This window comes from Panthera onca, chromosome D4, assembly GCF_046562875.1.
Source record: "Panthera onca isolate mPanOnc1 chromosome D4, mPanOnc1 haplotype 2, whole genome shotgun sequence".
Taxonomy (NCBI): domain Eukaryota; kingdom Metazoa; phylum Chordata; class Mammalia; order Carnivora; family Felidae; genus Panthera; species Panthera onca.
This window is the reverse complement of record NC_138351.1, coordinates 56,343,888-56,359,932: the sequence shown is the minus strand read 5'-3', so window position 1 is coordinate 56,359,932 and position 16,045 is coordinate 56,343,888. Positions and strand designations below refer to the sequence as shown.

The window sequence follows — 16,045 nt, the reverse complement described above, 5'->3', positions numbered from 1 at the left end:
GGGGTTCAGCAATTCAGCCAGGGTGGGAAGAAGTGCTGAGCACGTGGGCTTTGAACCAAAGTGCGTGAGCAAGACCTGGACTCCGAGTGATGGGGCCGGCCCCTGCGGGAGCGAAACATCGGGCAGCTGCTGGGGACCCGGAGGTGGGTGAGCCATCTGGGAGGGAGGAATGTTCTACGTGCAAGAGGTGGCAGAGTCTGACAGCTCGCCGACGAGGGACAGGATGGCCGTCCCTTCTGGAGGAGCCTTATTCCCCCATGTTGCCAGTCTGGCGCACCGAGACAGACCCAGGGGGAACCTGGCGTTATTTGGATAGCAGCAATAAAGTTTACTGAGCTCACTCCTTCGAAAGCTCTGTGACGTCGGTCATTTCCCCGACCAGGTTCTCTTTCTTGTCATTGGATGAGATCTGACCTCTTGTGCCTAGTTCTGTGCTCGCCGCTGTAATGGAGGGCACATGGTGGTTCTTCTGGAGCCCTCCAGTAAGGCTCTCTCCAGTGTAGGACTGTGGGGTAGAGGCGGGGGCCATGGCTGTAGGGAAGAAGGTTTAGGATTCTGCAGACCAGGGTGTGCAGGGTGTGGATGCCTGCTGACAGAGTAGGCATACTACCTGTGAAACCTTGATTTCCTTCAAGTGTACATTTTCTTCTGGGATTACTGAAGATTGGATGATTTACTGAGTATATTTTCCTGAGGCAGTAGGTTTAGGTCTTTCCAGCACTGACCACTTAATGTATACTGATGTAATCTACGGTCAGGGATTGCTGGCAGGTTAGAGGTTGGCAGTATTTGGATAGAGCAAGAGTGGAGATGGCATTTGTGAATTCCCAGGACAAACCCAGCAAAAGAGGAAGATTCCTGATGCGTAGTATCTGGAAATACAAGGAGCTCAGGCATTGTTTAGGTCAGGGCTCAGTCAACTACTACCCCTTCCAGCTCCAAGCCAAGCTCCATGCTTGTGCTGTCAAATAGACAGGGAACCCTCAACTCAGGAGTTTTAAGACTAGAGCTCAGTAATGTTCTAAGTAATGATAATCCTGGGTTTTGCAGTCTGACTTCCGTTCAAAAGAGTGAACAGGAGCCTGTGAAGCATTTATCCATGTCCTATCATGGTAGCATTTTAGGCAGTGCATGCTACACACCTTTGACCTCACACTGGCTTCTCTTCTCATTGGCCACAGGTGATGGAACTAGCTCTGGAAGACACACGCCAGGAAGGAAAGAAGGAGTACTCTAAGAAGTGTACCTTGGTTGGGTCTCCAATGGAGAGTCTCCTGCAGCCAGTGAAGCTTAGCCAGGCAGAACTGTACAAGGAGCCTACCAATGAAGAGCTAAACCGCCTTCGGGAGACTGAGAGTCTGTTCCACTCTAGCTTGCTTCGTTTGCAGGTACTACTGGGTGGCTGGGGCTTGGGTTAGAGGGATGGTCCTGGAACCCTGAGGTGAAGAACTCACCCCTATCTCTTCTTACAGGTAGAGGAGCTACTAAAGGAAGTAAGGCTGTCAGAGAAGAAGAAGGAGCGGATCGATGCTTTCCTACGGGAGGTCAACCAGCGAGTCCTGAAGGTGCCCTCAACTCCTAAGACCCAGGTAATGCAGGTAGAGTGAAGAACTGGGAAGTCCAGGAGAGGTCCTCAGTGTAGGCCTCTGAAACAAGGCCTTGCTCTTCTTCAGAGGGCGTGGGGTCCTAGGGAGCTCATTTTCACTGCCAGGAGGCTCAACTGGAAGTACAGTCAACCGTGTGTTCATTTGTTCAGCAAACATTTATGTTCCTTGCATTAGCTGTGTTCTTAGGATACATCAGTGAACAAAGCAGCCCACTTTCTAGTGTTGGACTTACAGATAGTAGACAATAAACATGATGAGTAAACTGAGTGGCAATATTAGAAAATGGTAAACACTATGGAAAGAGGAGAAAGTAGGGCAAGGTAAGGGGATTGTGGGAATATCAGAGGGTGGGAATGGTTTCCAATTTTAAATAGGGTAGTTGAGGTAGGCCTCATTGAAGTGACAGTAGTCTGACGATTTGGAGGAAGTGAGTCAACCATGTAGATATCTAAGGAAGGAATAGTCAACACAAAGGTTCAAAGGCAGTAGTAAGTCTGGTATGTTCCTGGGATTAAATGAGGGGAAAATAGAAGGACACGAGTTCAAAAAGGCAATGGAGGAAGGAGGCATTTCACTCAGGGCCTCGTTACACCGAAACAAGGACTGGCTGTTGCTCTGGGTAAAAAGAGGAACCACTGATGGGACGTTTTTTTGGTGTAACAGTGATGTGATCTAGCTTCATTTTTAAAAAGTTGACTCAGGGGCACCTGGGTGGCTCAATCGGTTAAATGTCTGACTCTTGATTTCAGCTCAGGTTGTGATCCTGGGGTCGTGGGATCGAGCCCTGTGTTAGGCTCCATGTTGAGCATGGAGCCTGCTTAAGATTTTCTGTCTCTGTTTTCCCCTCTTCCCTGCTCACACACTCTCTAAAAAAAAGAAAAAAATATCAACAAAACTAAAAGCCTACAGAATGAGAGGAGATATCTGCAAATGACCCATCTGATAAAGGGTTAGTATCCAAAATCTATAAAGAACTTACTGAACTCAACACCCAAAAAACAAATAACCCAGCTACGAAATGGGCAGAACACATAAATAGATACTTTTCCAAAGAAGATATCCACATGGCTAACAGACACATGAAAGGATGCTCAACATCACTCATTGTCAGGGAAATACAAATCAAAACCATGATGAGATACCACCTCACACCTGTCAGAGTGGCTAAAATTAATAACACAAGAAACGACAGGTGTTGATGAAGATGTGGAAAAAGGGAAACCCTCTTGCACTGTTGGTGGGGATGCAAACTGGTGCAGCTACTCTGGAGAACAGTGTGGAGGTTCCTCACAAAACTAAAAACAGCTACCCTACCATCCAACAATTGCACTGTTAGGTATTTATCCAAAGGATGAAAAATACAGATTCGAGGGGTACATGCACCCCAATGTTTATAGCAGCATTATCAACAATAGTCAAACTATGGAGAGAGCCTAAATGTCCATTGAATGATGAATGGATAAAAATGTGGTATACATATACAATGGGATATTACTCAGCCATCAAAAAGAATGAAACCTTGCCATTTGCAACAACGTGGATGGAGCTAGAATGTAGTATGCTAAGTGAGATAAGGCAAACAGAGAGGTAAATACCATATGATTTCATTCATAGGTGGAATTTAAGAAATAAAACAGGTGTTGGGCACCTGGGTGACTTAGTCGGGTAAGCATCCAGCTTCAGCTCAGGTCATGATGTCACGGTTCATGAGTTCGAGCCCTGCATCGGGCTCTGTGCAGACGGTTCAGAGCCTGGAGCCTGCTTTGGATTCTGTGTCTCCCAATCTCTCTCTGCGCCTCCCCTGCTTGTGCTCTGTCTCTTTGTCTTTCAAGAATAAATAAAATGTTTAAAAAAATTTTTTTTAATAAAAAAAGAAATAAAAAAGCTGAACATATGAGAATGGCTGGGGTGGGGGGAGGAAGAGAAGGAAACAAACCACAAAAGACGCTTAATGATAGAGAACAAACTGAGGGCTGATGGAGGGACGTGGGTGGGGGATAGGCTAGATGGGTGATGGGTATTAAGGAGGGCACTTGTGATGAGCACTGAGTGTTGTAAGTGATGAATCACTGAATTCTACTCCTGAAACCAATATTGCACTGTATGTCAACTAACTAAAATTTAAGTTAAAAAAAAAGTAATAAATTTTTTTTAATTCTTCATTTTAATTTCTAATACGGTGAGTATAGATATAACTCACGTAAAAAGAGCTCTTTGAGGGTCCTTGATAATTTTTAAGAATGTAATTCACTCAGGCTGTTGTGTTAAAGGTAGAAGGGAAGGGGATAAAGATAAAATCAGGGAGACTAGCTAGAAACCTATTATGCGGTGATCCACTGGAAAATGGTGGCATCTCAGATTAGGATAGAGAAGTAGAGGTGGTTAGTGTCTGGATGCTCTTAAAAGTGAAATGGATGTTTTTAAGAGATGAGTTCAGGTGATTTAAATGTTTTGGGCTTGAGCAACTAGAATGAAGTTGCCTTAATGGAGAGGATGTGTTTACAGAAAGACTGGGAGTTTGACTTCAAATGTATTGATGTGTTTATTTTTGTTTTTATTTTCTTAAAATTTATTTATTTATTTTGAGAAAGAGCATGCATGCACAAGTTGATGAGGGGCAGAGAGAGAGAGTGAGAGAGAATCCCAAGCAGGTTCCATGCCCTCAGCACAGAGCCTGATGTGGGGCTCAAACCCATGAACCACGAGATCATGACCTAGCCAAAATCAAGAGTTGGATACTTAACCTACTTAGCCATCTAGGCGCCCCTCAAATGTGCTATGTTTAATTTGAGACGTCTACTAGACACCAAGGGGACATGTCAGGGAGGCAGTCAAATAATATGTATCACTGTCTCTGTCCCCACAGCTGACTGACCAGACCTGGCTCCCAGCTGGGGTTCGAGTACCCCTCCACCAAGTGCCCTATACTGTGAAGGGCTCTTTCTGCTTCCTGCCTCCAGCCCAGGTCACTGTTGTGGGCAGCTACCTTCTGGGTACCTGCGTCCGGCCGGACATTAATGTGGATATGGCAGTGACCATGCCCAAGGTGAGGTCTAGAGTTTGGGGAATGGAGAGACTGCTGCTTCACCACCTACAAATTCTTGGGTCTTTCTTTCCCACCTGCCACTTGCCAGGGGATTGAAATCTGAACTCGAAATCAAAAGAGCAGATCACTGCTGTCATCTTGAGGGCAGCTTAAATGTGCCTTTGGGCCAGTTGCTGCCCTTTGGAACTTTGCCTTCGTCATCTGAGAACTAGATATGGTGGTGTTGTCCCTGGTTCATGCGCTCTGGCCAGCAAAACTCCCTGAGGTTTCTAAACTGTGACTCACCTTGGCTTCATCTTGGCCTCCAAGCTCTCTAACAAAAAGCATTTAAGTGCCTGGGCATGTCTCTCTTTTCTGACCCTCTCCAGGAGCTCCTACAGGACAAGGATGGGTTGAACCAGCGCTACTTCCGCAAGCGTGCTCTCTACCTGGCCCAGTTAGCTCACCACCTGGGCCAAGACCCCTTCTTTGGCAGTGTTCGCTTCTCCTACACCAATGGCTGCCACCTGAAACCCTCGCTGCTACTTCGGCCACATGGTGGGAGGCACATACTGGGCTGAAGGCACAGTATGGAGTGACAGATTCAGTGGTGGGGGGGGCATGGGGCCTCAAGTCCAAGGTGAGAGGCTTAGGCCTCAGGTTTGAGGGGGAAGGTACAAAGACCTCAGATTCTGAAGTGGGAGGGCATGGTACCCGGTACCCTCAGGTAGGAGGAGGGTGGCACAGAGACCCACCTGGAAGGATCTCAGCACTCCCTGTCTCCCCCAGGGAAGGATGAGCGCCTGGTCACTGTACGTCTGCATCCATGCCCTCCACCTGACTTCTTCCGCCCGTGCCGCCTGCTGCCATCTAAGAACAATGTGCGCTCTGCCTGGTACCGAGGGCAGAGTCCCCCAGGGGATGGTGAGCAGGCACTTGTGTCAAGGTGGAGCTGAAGGGAAGAGTGTTGTGGGGATTTCTCTTCTCATGGCTTCCCCTCCCCCACAGGTAGCCCAGAGCCTCCCACCCCCCACTATAATACATGGGTTCTGCAGGACATGGCCCTTGAGTCTCACGTGCAGCTGCTGTCAACTGTGCTGGGCTCAGCCTTGGGGCTGAAGGATGGCGTGGCACTTCTGAAGGTCTGGCTGCGGCAGCGGGAACTGGACAAGGTTAGTTGGGAGTGGCCCAGCTTTCCTGCCTCACTGAGTGGCGGGTTGGCTCTGAGCTTGGGCCTCTCTGTCTCCATCTCTTTTTCAGGGCCTGGGAGGGTTCAGTGGGTTCCTTGTCTCCATGCTGGTTGCCTTCCTTGTGTCCACACGCAAGATCCACACCACCATGAGTGGCTACCAGGTCCTGAGAAGCGTCTTGCAGTTTCTGGGTAAGGTGGCTAGACTCAGAAAGGCCAAGGGTTCTACTCATCCTGTGAATCCTCTCATTCTATCAAGGGTCATTCAGTTTCTTAACATAAGACAGAAGAACAAACTGAATTCTGGAGGCAGGGAGGAGGGAGAGTGTCATTAGTGCTGGGTCCCCAGGGAGGAGGATACCTTCTGACACACCCATCTTCTCTGGCTCACTTCAGCCACCACAGATTTGACAGTCAATGGGATCAGCTTATGTCTCAGCTCAGATCCTTCCTTGGTGAGTGGGGCAGGGCTGGGGCTGGGCAAGGAGGCCTGAAGGTAAGGCCTCAACCCTGACTGGCTTCTTTTTTATGCCTCCAAGCCGGCCCTGGCTGACTTCCATCAGGCCTTCTCTGTTGTCTTCCTGGACTCCTCAGGCTGTCTCAACCTCTGTGCTGATGTCACTGCCTCTACTTACCACCAGGTACCAATGGTTCCCCATTCCTGGATTCCCCAGGTGTCCCAGTCCAGACTGTGTCCCTTCTACCAGTACCAGAACCCCAGAAACTCTTCTCCAAAGAGCTTAGGTCAGGCATGTCTCTTGGTCTGAGCCCTCAGGTCACTGAAGGGAGGGGTATAGTGGTGATAATCTCACATGTGAGTTCCCTGCTTACCCTGTGGCCCCAGGTACAGCATGAGGCACGGCTGTCTATGGCATTGCTGGACAGCAGAGCTGATGATGGATTCCAATTTTTGCTGATGACTCCCAAACCCATGATCCGGGCTTTTGACCACGTCTTGCAGTAAGTTTATGGCTGACAGGCTATGTCAGTGTGTTCTTTTTCCCTGGAGCTACAGTGGTGGGGCAGAGGTGCTCAGATGTTCCTGGTTTTGGGGAGGGGGTGGTACTTGGGGTCAGCAGTACCTCATTCTGTCTCTTTGTCCCTCTAGTCTCCATCCACTGAGTCGCCTGCAGGCAGCATGTCACCGGCTAAAGCTGTGGCCAGAGCTGCAGGATCTTGGTGGGGACTATGTTTCAGCTGCTTTGGGCTCACTGACCACCCTCCTGGAGCAGGGTCTGGGGTCCCGCCTTCACCTGCTGGCCCACTCTCGGCCCCCAGTGTTAGAGGTGAGGTGCTATGGGGTAGGGAGTTTGTGGGTTTAAGGAGGACTAGATCTAGGGTCTCAGGGAATACAAAAGACACACCATCCCTCTAGCTAGATCTTTCTACCTAGTTGGAAACTGGATTTCCAGGTCAAGCTGGGGCATTCTTGGCTTGAACTCAGCCTTTTTACACCCTATAGTGGGACATTAGCCAGGATCCACCGAAGCACAGAGACTCTGGGACCCTGACCCTAGGATTGCTCCTCCGGCCTGAGGGGCTGACCAGTGTCCTTGAGTTGGGTCCGGAAGCCAACCAGCCCGAGGTGAGGAGCTCTGGGGTCTGGGGGGTGATTTGGCTCTGTCTTGGGAACTCCGGGCCGTGCACTGGCAGGAGTAGGGTGGATCATCCTCATGCCACCTGGATTGAGTCCTGTTGGGGATTTCTGATAAAGCCCATCTTTGTTGATTTCTTCCACCACCCATTGCCTTTCCTCAGGCTGCTGACTTCCGCCAGTTCTGGGGATTTCGCTCAGAGCTTCGGCGTTTCCAGGATGGAGCCATTCGGGAAGCTGTGGTCTGGGAGGCAGCCTCTATGGCCCAGAAGCGCCTTATTCCCCACCAGGTGGTCACCCATCTCTTGGCACTGTGAGTGTTAGCATCTGGATGCTGGGAAGCACCGGTGGGTTGGGGAGCCTTTTAGGAGGGTCTGGCCCAGGCTTTGGGCTGAGCAGCGAATGTCCAGCAGCATTCTCCATATTCCTCAGTGCCCACACTGAGTCTCTGCCCCTTTCCCAGCCATGCCGACATCCCAGATACCTGTGTCCACTATGTGGGGGGCCTTCTGGACGCGTTGATCCAAAGCCCGAAAGAGGTAAGGGTCATGGGTCAGGGCTAAGGGTTAAGGCTAGGGGTTGCAGAGTAGCTTGTGTGGCCAGCTTAGGTAGGGGGTGGAGAGCACACCTCAGCCGGGCTGCACTTCTCATAGTGTCCAGCAGAGGGGGTGCTGGCTCTGCAGCAGCCCGAGCTGTGGCAATATCCTGGGTGGTGGTGGGGTTCTGTAGGGTCCTGGCCTCCTGACTGACTGTGTTCTCCCTCTCAGACCTCCAGCACAGGTGAGGAAGCCCTGGCAGCAGCAGTGCGTTGCTACGATGACCTCAGCCGCCTCCTGTGGGGGCTAGAAGGTCTCCCGTTGACTGTGTCTGCTGTGCAGGGAGCTCATCCAGTACTGCGCTACACTGAGGTGAGGTGGAAGGTGGCAGGAAGCCTTTTCTGCTTAGCGATTCCTTGTCTCTACCCCATTCCTCCAGTATTCCCCTTTCCGACTCCTGACTGTGTTCACTTTCTCAGTCCTGAGCCCCTACCTCAGCCCTGCATCTTCCATAGGTGTTCCCACCAACCCCAGTCTGGCCAGCCTACTCCTTCTACGATCACTTGCGAGAGCAGGCCTCGCTGTTGCCTCGGCCTGACAAGCCCTGTCCAGCCTATGTGGAGCCCATGACTGGTGAGGATCCTCTTGGGAGGGGTTGAGAGAAATTGTTCCCACTCCATGCTGCAGTCTTGAACCTCTTTTCTTCCTAGTGGTATGTCATCTGGAGGGCAGTGGTCAGTGGCCACAGGATGCTGAGGCCATACGCCGGGTCCGAGCTGCCTTCCAGCTGCGCCTGGCGGAGCTGCTGACCCAACAGCATGGGCTACAGTGTCGTGCCACAGCCATGCACACTGATGTCCTCAAGGTTAGACTGGTGTAGGGTAGGGATTCCCCAGAGAGGGAGGGCACAGGGTGTTAGGGTGTCCCATGCTGACACGTGTCTCCCATCCCATACCCTCTTTGAACAGGATGGGTTTGTGTTCCGGATTCGTGTGGCCTATCAGCGGGAGCCCCAGATCCTGAGGGAAATGCGGAGCCCTGAGGGGATGATCTCATTGAGGGACACGCCTGCCTCCCTCCGCCTTGAGAGGGACACAAGGCAGTTGCCCCTGCTCACCAGTGCCTTGCATGGGTATGGCCACCTGCATAGGTTCTTCTGTCTGTAGATCCTTGCCTGTTTCTATTCTGCTCTCCTGGCCACCTGTCTCTCTGGGAGGCCACCTGGTATAAATTTATACCATGGTTTATGTATTCATTTTTTAGAGAGAGGAAGAGAGAGAGAATCCCAAGCAGGCTCTGTGCTGTCAGCACAGAACTTGATGTGGGGCTCAATTTCACAGAACCATGAGATCATGACCAGAGCCGAAGTCAAGAGCCAGACACTTAACCGACTGCACCGCCCAGGCGCCCCTGAAATGGGAATTTTATAGGACTGATCTGTTGGGGTGTTAGTTAGGGGGATGTGAGATTCTGTACAGAGGGCAACTTTGGGTAAAGGTTGAATAAATAGTGGTGGTAGAGCAGAAATACTCTTCTTGGGCCCTGAGTGCCTGAGTCTCATTGCCACTTCCCTCTTCCCCCCACAGACTCCAGCAGCAGCACCCAGCCTTCTCAGGTGTGGCACGGCTGGCCAAGCGGTGGGTGCGCGCCCAGCTTCTGGGTGAGGGGCTCACCGATGAGAGCCTGGACCTGGTGGTTGCTGCTCTTTTCTTGCACCCTGAGCCCTTCACCCCTCCCAGGTGATTCCGAACTCCATCTTTTCTCTAGCCAGAAAGTTCCCCTTGGGGCCAGTTGTCATCCCTTAGGCTGTACCTTCAGTCCAAATGGGAAAGGGTAGCTAAAAAAAGTGACAGAAGAGGTTCTAAGACACCTCCCACCCCCATCCATGCTGGGGGGTCTAGATTGTCTAGGCCGTGGGGAAAGCCCTGGGATGTGTGGTTGGGCCCAGACCCTTTACTCATTCCTTCTTCTCAGCTCCCCCCAGGTGGGCTTCCTTCGGTTCCTTTTGTTGATATCAACCTTTGATTGGAAGAACAACCCCCTTATTGTCAACCTCAACAATGAGCTCACTGGTAAGTGGTAGGACTGGGGTCAGACTCCTGCAAGAAAAAACCTTTGTGGATTGCAGAGCAATAGGGCACACAAGGGTTTTCCACGCCAGTTTATTAGATAGGGCTTTTTTCGTGGCTTCTCCTTCCCAGATATCTGTGCCTGGCCCTGATGCCTTGGGGTGGGGAGTTACTAGGAGGAAGAGGCCCAGTCAAGGCTTTAGGGAGCTCTAAGGCTATAGAGCTATGGTTTGTTCCTATGATGCTCAGAAACAGAATGGACGGGGGTGGTAAACAAGCTACCTGGAGGGGGCTGTGAAGGGGAAAGGAGAGTAGAAGGGGGACCCTGAACACTAAGTGAGAAGTCTTGTGGGGATCAGGGCAGGGCCCAGGTTAGAATAGATGTCCAGACTTCTTGGTGAGTGGGGGTGATGATTTTCAGCTGTAACATGAGGAGTTCCTGGTCCAAGCAGAGAGGAGGGTGTCAGCTTCCTAATTCCCCAGGTGTGTGGGAGCATAGGGTGGGAAGGGGGTCAGGGGCAGGCCTCAGCTTGTGTCGGCCCGGAAACTAGAATGGGGTGCCAGGCAGTGGAAAATTCTGCCTTTGGGCTGAGGCTGAGAGTTTAACGCCCCACCCAATTGAGGCAAACATGGTGTCCTTTACATTGCCTTTGTCCTTTGGGGGAGGGGCACTGGAAAATCCCTGTGATGGGCAGCTGTTGGGTGTACAGTAGGAAGATCTGGGGTAGTAGAGCTGGGGAAGGGGGCAGGCTGACCCAGGACCCCCTCTTGTTCACAGTGGAAGAGCAGGTGGAGATCCGCAGTGGCTTCCTGGCAGCTCGGAGACAACTCCCAGTCATGGTCATCCTTACCCCCCAGGATCGTAAAAACTCTGTATGGACACAGGATGGACCATCACCCCAGGTTCAATCCCATCCTTACCTCTAAATTTGTGGTCTTCTCCCCCAAGGAGGAAGCAGGCCGAGCATGAGCTAAGAAAGACCCACACTCAGGTTTGATGTATTTGATTGTGTGTATCCCCTCAGATCCTACAGCAGCTTGTGGTCCTGGCAGCCGAGGCCTTGCCTGTCCTAGAGAAGCAGCTAATGGATCCCCGGGGGCCTGGGGACATCAGGGTAAGCCCTTGACCAAGAGTGACTCGGGTTCTAGGGATTCTGTCTTTGAACATTGGGAATCTGAAGCTATAGGGGCTCTCACAGGATGCTCAGCCCTCTTGTTTGGCAAGACTGAATCCACAGAAGGCATTGATACTGCCCATGGTGCCTGGCAGTGGTGGAACCTGCAGGAGAACCAGGTCCCTGGCTCTATCCAGGCCTCACACTTGTAACCTGTGCTCCTCCTGACAGATTGAAGCTGGCTGACACCAGCTGGGGCTTGATGTTCCCACCTTCAGATGAACATTTGGGCCCCTAATGGGGGGTCAGACAAAAGGGAAGGAGGGAACCAAGGTGGGCATGTGGAAGGCTTTGTGGTCCAGCTCCCAACTTCCAGTGGGCACTACGGTACTCCCTCAGACAGTGTTCCGGCCACCCTTGGATATGTATGACGTGTTGATCCGCCTGTCTCCCCGCCACATCCCCCGGCACCGCCAAGCCGTGGACTCACCAGCTGCCTCCTTCTGCCGTGGCCTGCTCAATGAGCCAGGGCCCTCGTCCTTGATGCCTGTGCTAGGCTACGATCCTCCTCAGCTTTATCTGGCACAGCTCAGGGTAGGTCCTAAAGGGCTGACTAAACCTGGGGAGGGGGCTTCCAGGTGAAGCTGGGGCCATGGAGGTGACTCTCAGATGTCTATGTGTAATATTATCTATGTCCTGCCCTTTCCTAGGAGGCCTTTGGGGACCTGGCCCTTTTCTTTTATGACCAGCATGGTGGAGAGGTGATTGGTGTTCTCTGGAAGCCCACCAGCTTCCAGCCCCAGCCCTTCAAGGTGTGCTGGCTGATGATAAGTGTTGTTCCCAAGTGTGTTCATGTGGTTCCATGTGGGCATGCATGTCTGTATGTGGCATGCTCCCTGACTGCATGGGTCAGGTGTGAAGCATGTGTCTTGTGTGTCGATCTATACTACTGCTACTGCTCCCCACCCCCACCCGGCTTGGTGTCTCTGGGTGTGCCTCTGTGACACCTCAGTCCATATTTCTCTGGTTCCCCTAGGCGTCCAACACAAAGGGGCACATGGTGGTGTCTCAAAGTGGGGAGCTGGTGATGGTGCCCAATGTAGAAGCGATCCTGGAGGACTTTGCCATCCTGGGTGAAGGCCTGGTACAGGCTGTGGAGGCCCGAAGTGAGAGGTGGACTGTGTGATCTCCACCCCAGGAGCAAGCTGTAGGTGTACAGCCGGACTTCAGACCTCTGGAGCAAGATGTCAATGGCATGATCTCCATCCTCGTTGCGTACGGATCTTCCATGGAGTACCTGCTGGCCTAAACACACTGAGATGTTCCCCTAGAAAAGCCCTGCCCCAAATTTCTGTCTGATGCCTCAGCATCAGAGCAGGGGCCTGGTTTCTTACAGAGTCCCCTGGGCCTGTCTGAACTTCCAGAAGAGGAGGGCAAGCCAGCTCAGCAAACTGAATGAACCCAGGAGATCCATCCACCTGTCAGCCTTAGTCTGGGCTTTTTTTTTTTTTTTCCTTTTCTTCCTAGGATGTTTCCAGAAGTGTGGAGAGGAGGACATTTGCCCAAGGCTGAGGCTGTCTCCCCTTCCCATTGCCAGGATGTGTGCCTACACCTTAGTATGCCCTTCAGGGCAGTGTCAGGCCTTTAAATGGGGTCCAGAGAAGGTATGGCACTTCTTGAGGGTCACAGAATATCTGCACTGAGCAGTGGGAAAGGGGCTCTGTGTGTATGAATAGAGCCCATTGAAGGGACACGGGTCTCTCCTGTGTGGGTGCTGTTACTTTCCAGGGTACACCATGGGAAAGCACAGAGGACAGGAGGGGCTGGGTACCCAATGAACCAGAGAAGGGGTGAGGGGGACAGATGGTCCCCTAGTCCGGGAGAGCTGCAGAAAGCACTCAGTGTTGCCCTGGCTGCTCAGTGTCTCAGTCCCCCGGCTCCATGGCATCTGCCCATTCATGTCACACACTGTCCCCACTGCATCCCTGCAGTAAGGGTGCAGGGGGAACAAGCCCCAAGTCCTGCTCTCCAGGAGCTCTCAGTGCCAGGGTGGGGGGCGGTGCTGCCTCCTTTCACCCCGGTCCACACCCCACTTGCAGCAGCCTCTCCCTTCTCCGTCTCCCCTAATCCTGGCTGTTTTTCCAGACTCAGCTCGAATAGTGCTTCCTCCTCCAACCCTTCCCTCGCCCCCAGCCTGAGGTGCTCTTTCTCTCGTCTGAAACATGAGAGCAATTACTGTCTGTTCGGTTTACTTCGTAGTTGCATACAGGGCGTGAACTCTTCTGTTGTTTTAAACTCTGATTTAAAATTAAGTCACTTAATTTCCCCATGTTCCTGGCTTTTCTGCCATAGTTTTAACATTGTCTCCTAGAAGTAAACTCTCTGGGGGCAGGTAACATGTTTGAACAGATTTCTTGGCACCTTCGTGGTACCCAGGACAATGCTCAAGTAGGATGCAGGTGTGTGCAGAAGGGGCATCTAGGCCAGGCAGATGGAGAGCAAGCAGGCCCACCAAAATGCTTTAAGGACAAGGGAATCATAATTTGTAATCTCTGCCTAGAATGAGTGTGGAGGTGACAATGAGTTACACCCTGAGAATTAAGATGCAGCTGACATTTTGAGTGCCTGGTAAATGCTGGGCACTCCGTTATTTTACATGTCTTATGTGCAGGAACGTGATCATGCAACAATACCAGCCCTGTGAAGTATGTGCTTTTAGTTATCCTCATTTTCTGAAAGGTTCAGCAGCAGGCATGGGTCTGTTTGTGAAGAGATTGATGCCTGGCTATCAGGGTTCATCCTCAAGATGATAAGGGATGCCTGGGTGGCTCAGTTGGTTGAGCGTCTGACTTCAGCTCAGGTCATGATCTCATGGTTCATGAGTTTGAGCCCTGCGTTGGGCTCTGTGCTGAAAGCTCAGAACCTGGAGCCTGTCTCAGATTCTGTGTCTCCCTCTCCCTTTGTTCTTCCCCCACTTGCTCTCTCTCTCTCAAAAATAAATAAAGATTAAAAAAAAAAAAAAAAAGACGATAAGCCACATATGGGAGCCCTGATCTTGAATTTTGTCCCAAGTCTGTTAGTCTTTGTGAACCTGTACCGGTCCCTACCTGTCACCGTCATGAGATTAGATGTTGGCATGTCATAGAGAATACATTGATGGGCTATGTGAGCTGTGCTCTTGATTCATGAACTCCAGGCAGAGGTGTACAAGACTTTGTGTTTGGGGAAAGAAATGCAGTTCCAGCCCTCATGGACCTTGGTTCTGTGGTGTTGCCTGGTTCCTCTTCACTTATTTTCTCCACAGTCCCTCTGTAGGCTCTGGGGAAGGATGGTGCTGGCCTGTTTCAAACCATCCTGTTTCCATCCGTGGGTCGGCTTCAGTCCTGTAGCTTCTGGCCTTTTCACAAACCCAGTTCTAGATTATCCTGGTGAAGGAGGGAACAGAATCTGCCCCCGGGCAAAACTGCAGCAGGTGGCTCCAAGAGGTGCAGACGCCAGTCCCCACTTGGAAAATGAGCCCTGGCCTTGCTACCTCCATGTTTCCTTGGGCAAATCACTTCCCTTGATGGGCTCAGCTTCACCACCTGTAAAATGGGCATGGTAATGGCTTTGTCAGGGGCACAATGAGGCAAGGGAAGATGGCAGATAACAACCCAAGGAGCTGTACCACCTTTCTGCACTCCCTGCTCAGCACTGTGGAGAAAGCAGGCAGCCCAGGCTCCATCACTCTGTAGCTCCAACCTCACAGTCCATCACACTGTAGCTCCAACCTGTTTCCTCCAATCTCTAGGAAGTGGGTGAAGAGGCTGGTGTGGTCTAAGATGACCATGGTGGCATGAGGAGCTGGAACTTCATTGGAAGGGAAGGAGAGAAGACTAGGAACTCCTGTGTGAGCAAGGCTGGGCAGGATGTAGGTTATACATCCCCGTGGGTGTGTCTGCCTCTGGGGGGTTCTGCATTTACGTCTGCAGGTGGACATGATGGGGTAGGAGTCTGATGTATGGAGTGATTTGTCTGCTCTGTGTGTTGGGGGGCATGGACATGTCTGTATGCACTAGTCTGTGTGCAGGTTTTGTCTCCAGCTCAGAGTTACTGTAAAAGGGGAACTCTCTTTTTTTGAAGAGTAGGTCAGGAGAGAAAGCTCTCAGATAAAGAGGCAAAAACTCTGGGGGAGTGGGGGGTGCCTGAGTGGCTCAGTCTAAGCAGTTAAGCGTCTGGCTTCAGCTCGGGTCATGATCTCACGGTTTGTGACTTCGAGTCCTGCATCAGGCTCTGTGCTGACAGCTCGGAGCCTGGAGCCTGGAGCCTGCTTCGGATTCTGTGTCTCCCTCTCTCTCTGCCCCTCCCTGGCTTGCACTGTCTTTGTTTCTCTTTCTCAAAAATAAATATTAAAAAAAAAAAAAAAGCAGAGGCAAAAACTCTGGATTGTTTCTGTGGTTTTAAACAAAGCCTTCTTCTTGGGGCTTTGGTTTCCCCAGTTCTGTCAGACCTTCTAAGCCTCGCTGTGTGGTTACATTTAGTGAATTCTCAAAGTGTCCTCTCTTCTGACTGTGGTATCACCATCTCCTCTAAACTGGAATCCATTCAGCTGAAGACCCTATTTTCCTCTGCCCAGCACATGACTTTGGAGAAAAAGAGCAAGATCCCAAAGCCTAGGGGTCCTTGCAGCAGGTTACGTTCAAAGAAGTCCTGAGGGCTGCTCGGATTTGGACTCGTCCAAGTGCCCCCACCCCAATAAACAAACATACATACAACCCCTCCAACATCCGGTACTTGCTTTGTGAGTCATAGATTAATCCAGGTGAGCGATTAAGGGGAGGGGAAGCCTGGGGCACGTGAGTCACCCCTACCCTACTCAAGAATAGGTCAGCCTGCCTGCCCATCCCTCTGCTGCAGAGTGGGGGGGGAGG

The 16,045-nt window shown here is 51.4% G+C and overlaps 1 protein-coding gene across 2 annotated transcripts; it reads left to right on the top strand.

Moving 5' to 3' along the window:
- Nucleotides 1-29: 29 nt before the first annotated feature.
- On the top strand, nt 30-15,889 carry NOL6 (nucleolar protein 6). 2 transcript variants are annotated; one of them, XM_060609494.3, is made up of 26 exons: nt 30-143; nt 1,182-1,388; nt 1,473-1,589; nt 4,474-4,653; nt 5,022-5,190; nt 5,422-5,556; nt 5,641-5,804; nt 5,893-6,013; nt 6,218-6,276; nt 6,361-6,462; nt 6,666-6,781; nt 6,930-7,107; nt 7,284-7,406; nt 7,580-7,728; nt 7,879-7,954; nt 8,183-8,323; nt 8,467-8,584; nt 8,662-8,816; nt 8,920-9,083; nt 9,538-9,690; nt 9,926-10,023; nt 10,799-10,923; nt 11,046-11,135; nt 11,535-11,729; nt 11,846-11,947; nt 12,172-15,889. In XM_060609494.3, exons 1-26 carry the CDS (start codon nt 90-92, stop codon nt 12,319-12,321), a joined length of 3,441 nt encoding a protein of 1,146 aa, XP_060465477.1. In that variant the 5' UTR covers nt 30-89; the 3' UTR covers nt 12,322-15,889. The 2 variants fall into 2 exon arrangements, with proteins under 2 accessions (XP_060465477.1, XP_060465478.1); XM_060609495.3 differs by lacking the exon at nt 30-143 and adding an exon at nt 416-482.
- The last annotated feature ends 156 nt before the right edge of the window (nt 15,890-16,045 follow it).

Excerpts from the sequence above, each read along its gene's own strand:
- NOL6 (XM_060609494.3), top strand. The coding sequence starts at position 90 with ATGGGGCCGGCCCCTGCGGGAGCGAAACATCGGGCAGCTGCTGGGGAC. Across the intron at positions 6,463-6,665 it reads CTGCCTCTACTTACCACCAG|GTACAGCATGAGGCACGGCT; the intron begins GTACCAATGGTT and ends CTGTGGCCCCAG. Across the intron at positions 8,585-8,661 it reads CTATGTGGAGCCCATGACTG|TGGTATGTCATCTGGAGGGC; the intron begins GTGAGGATCCTC and ends TTTTCTTCCTAG.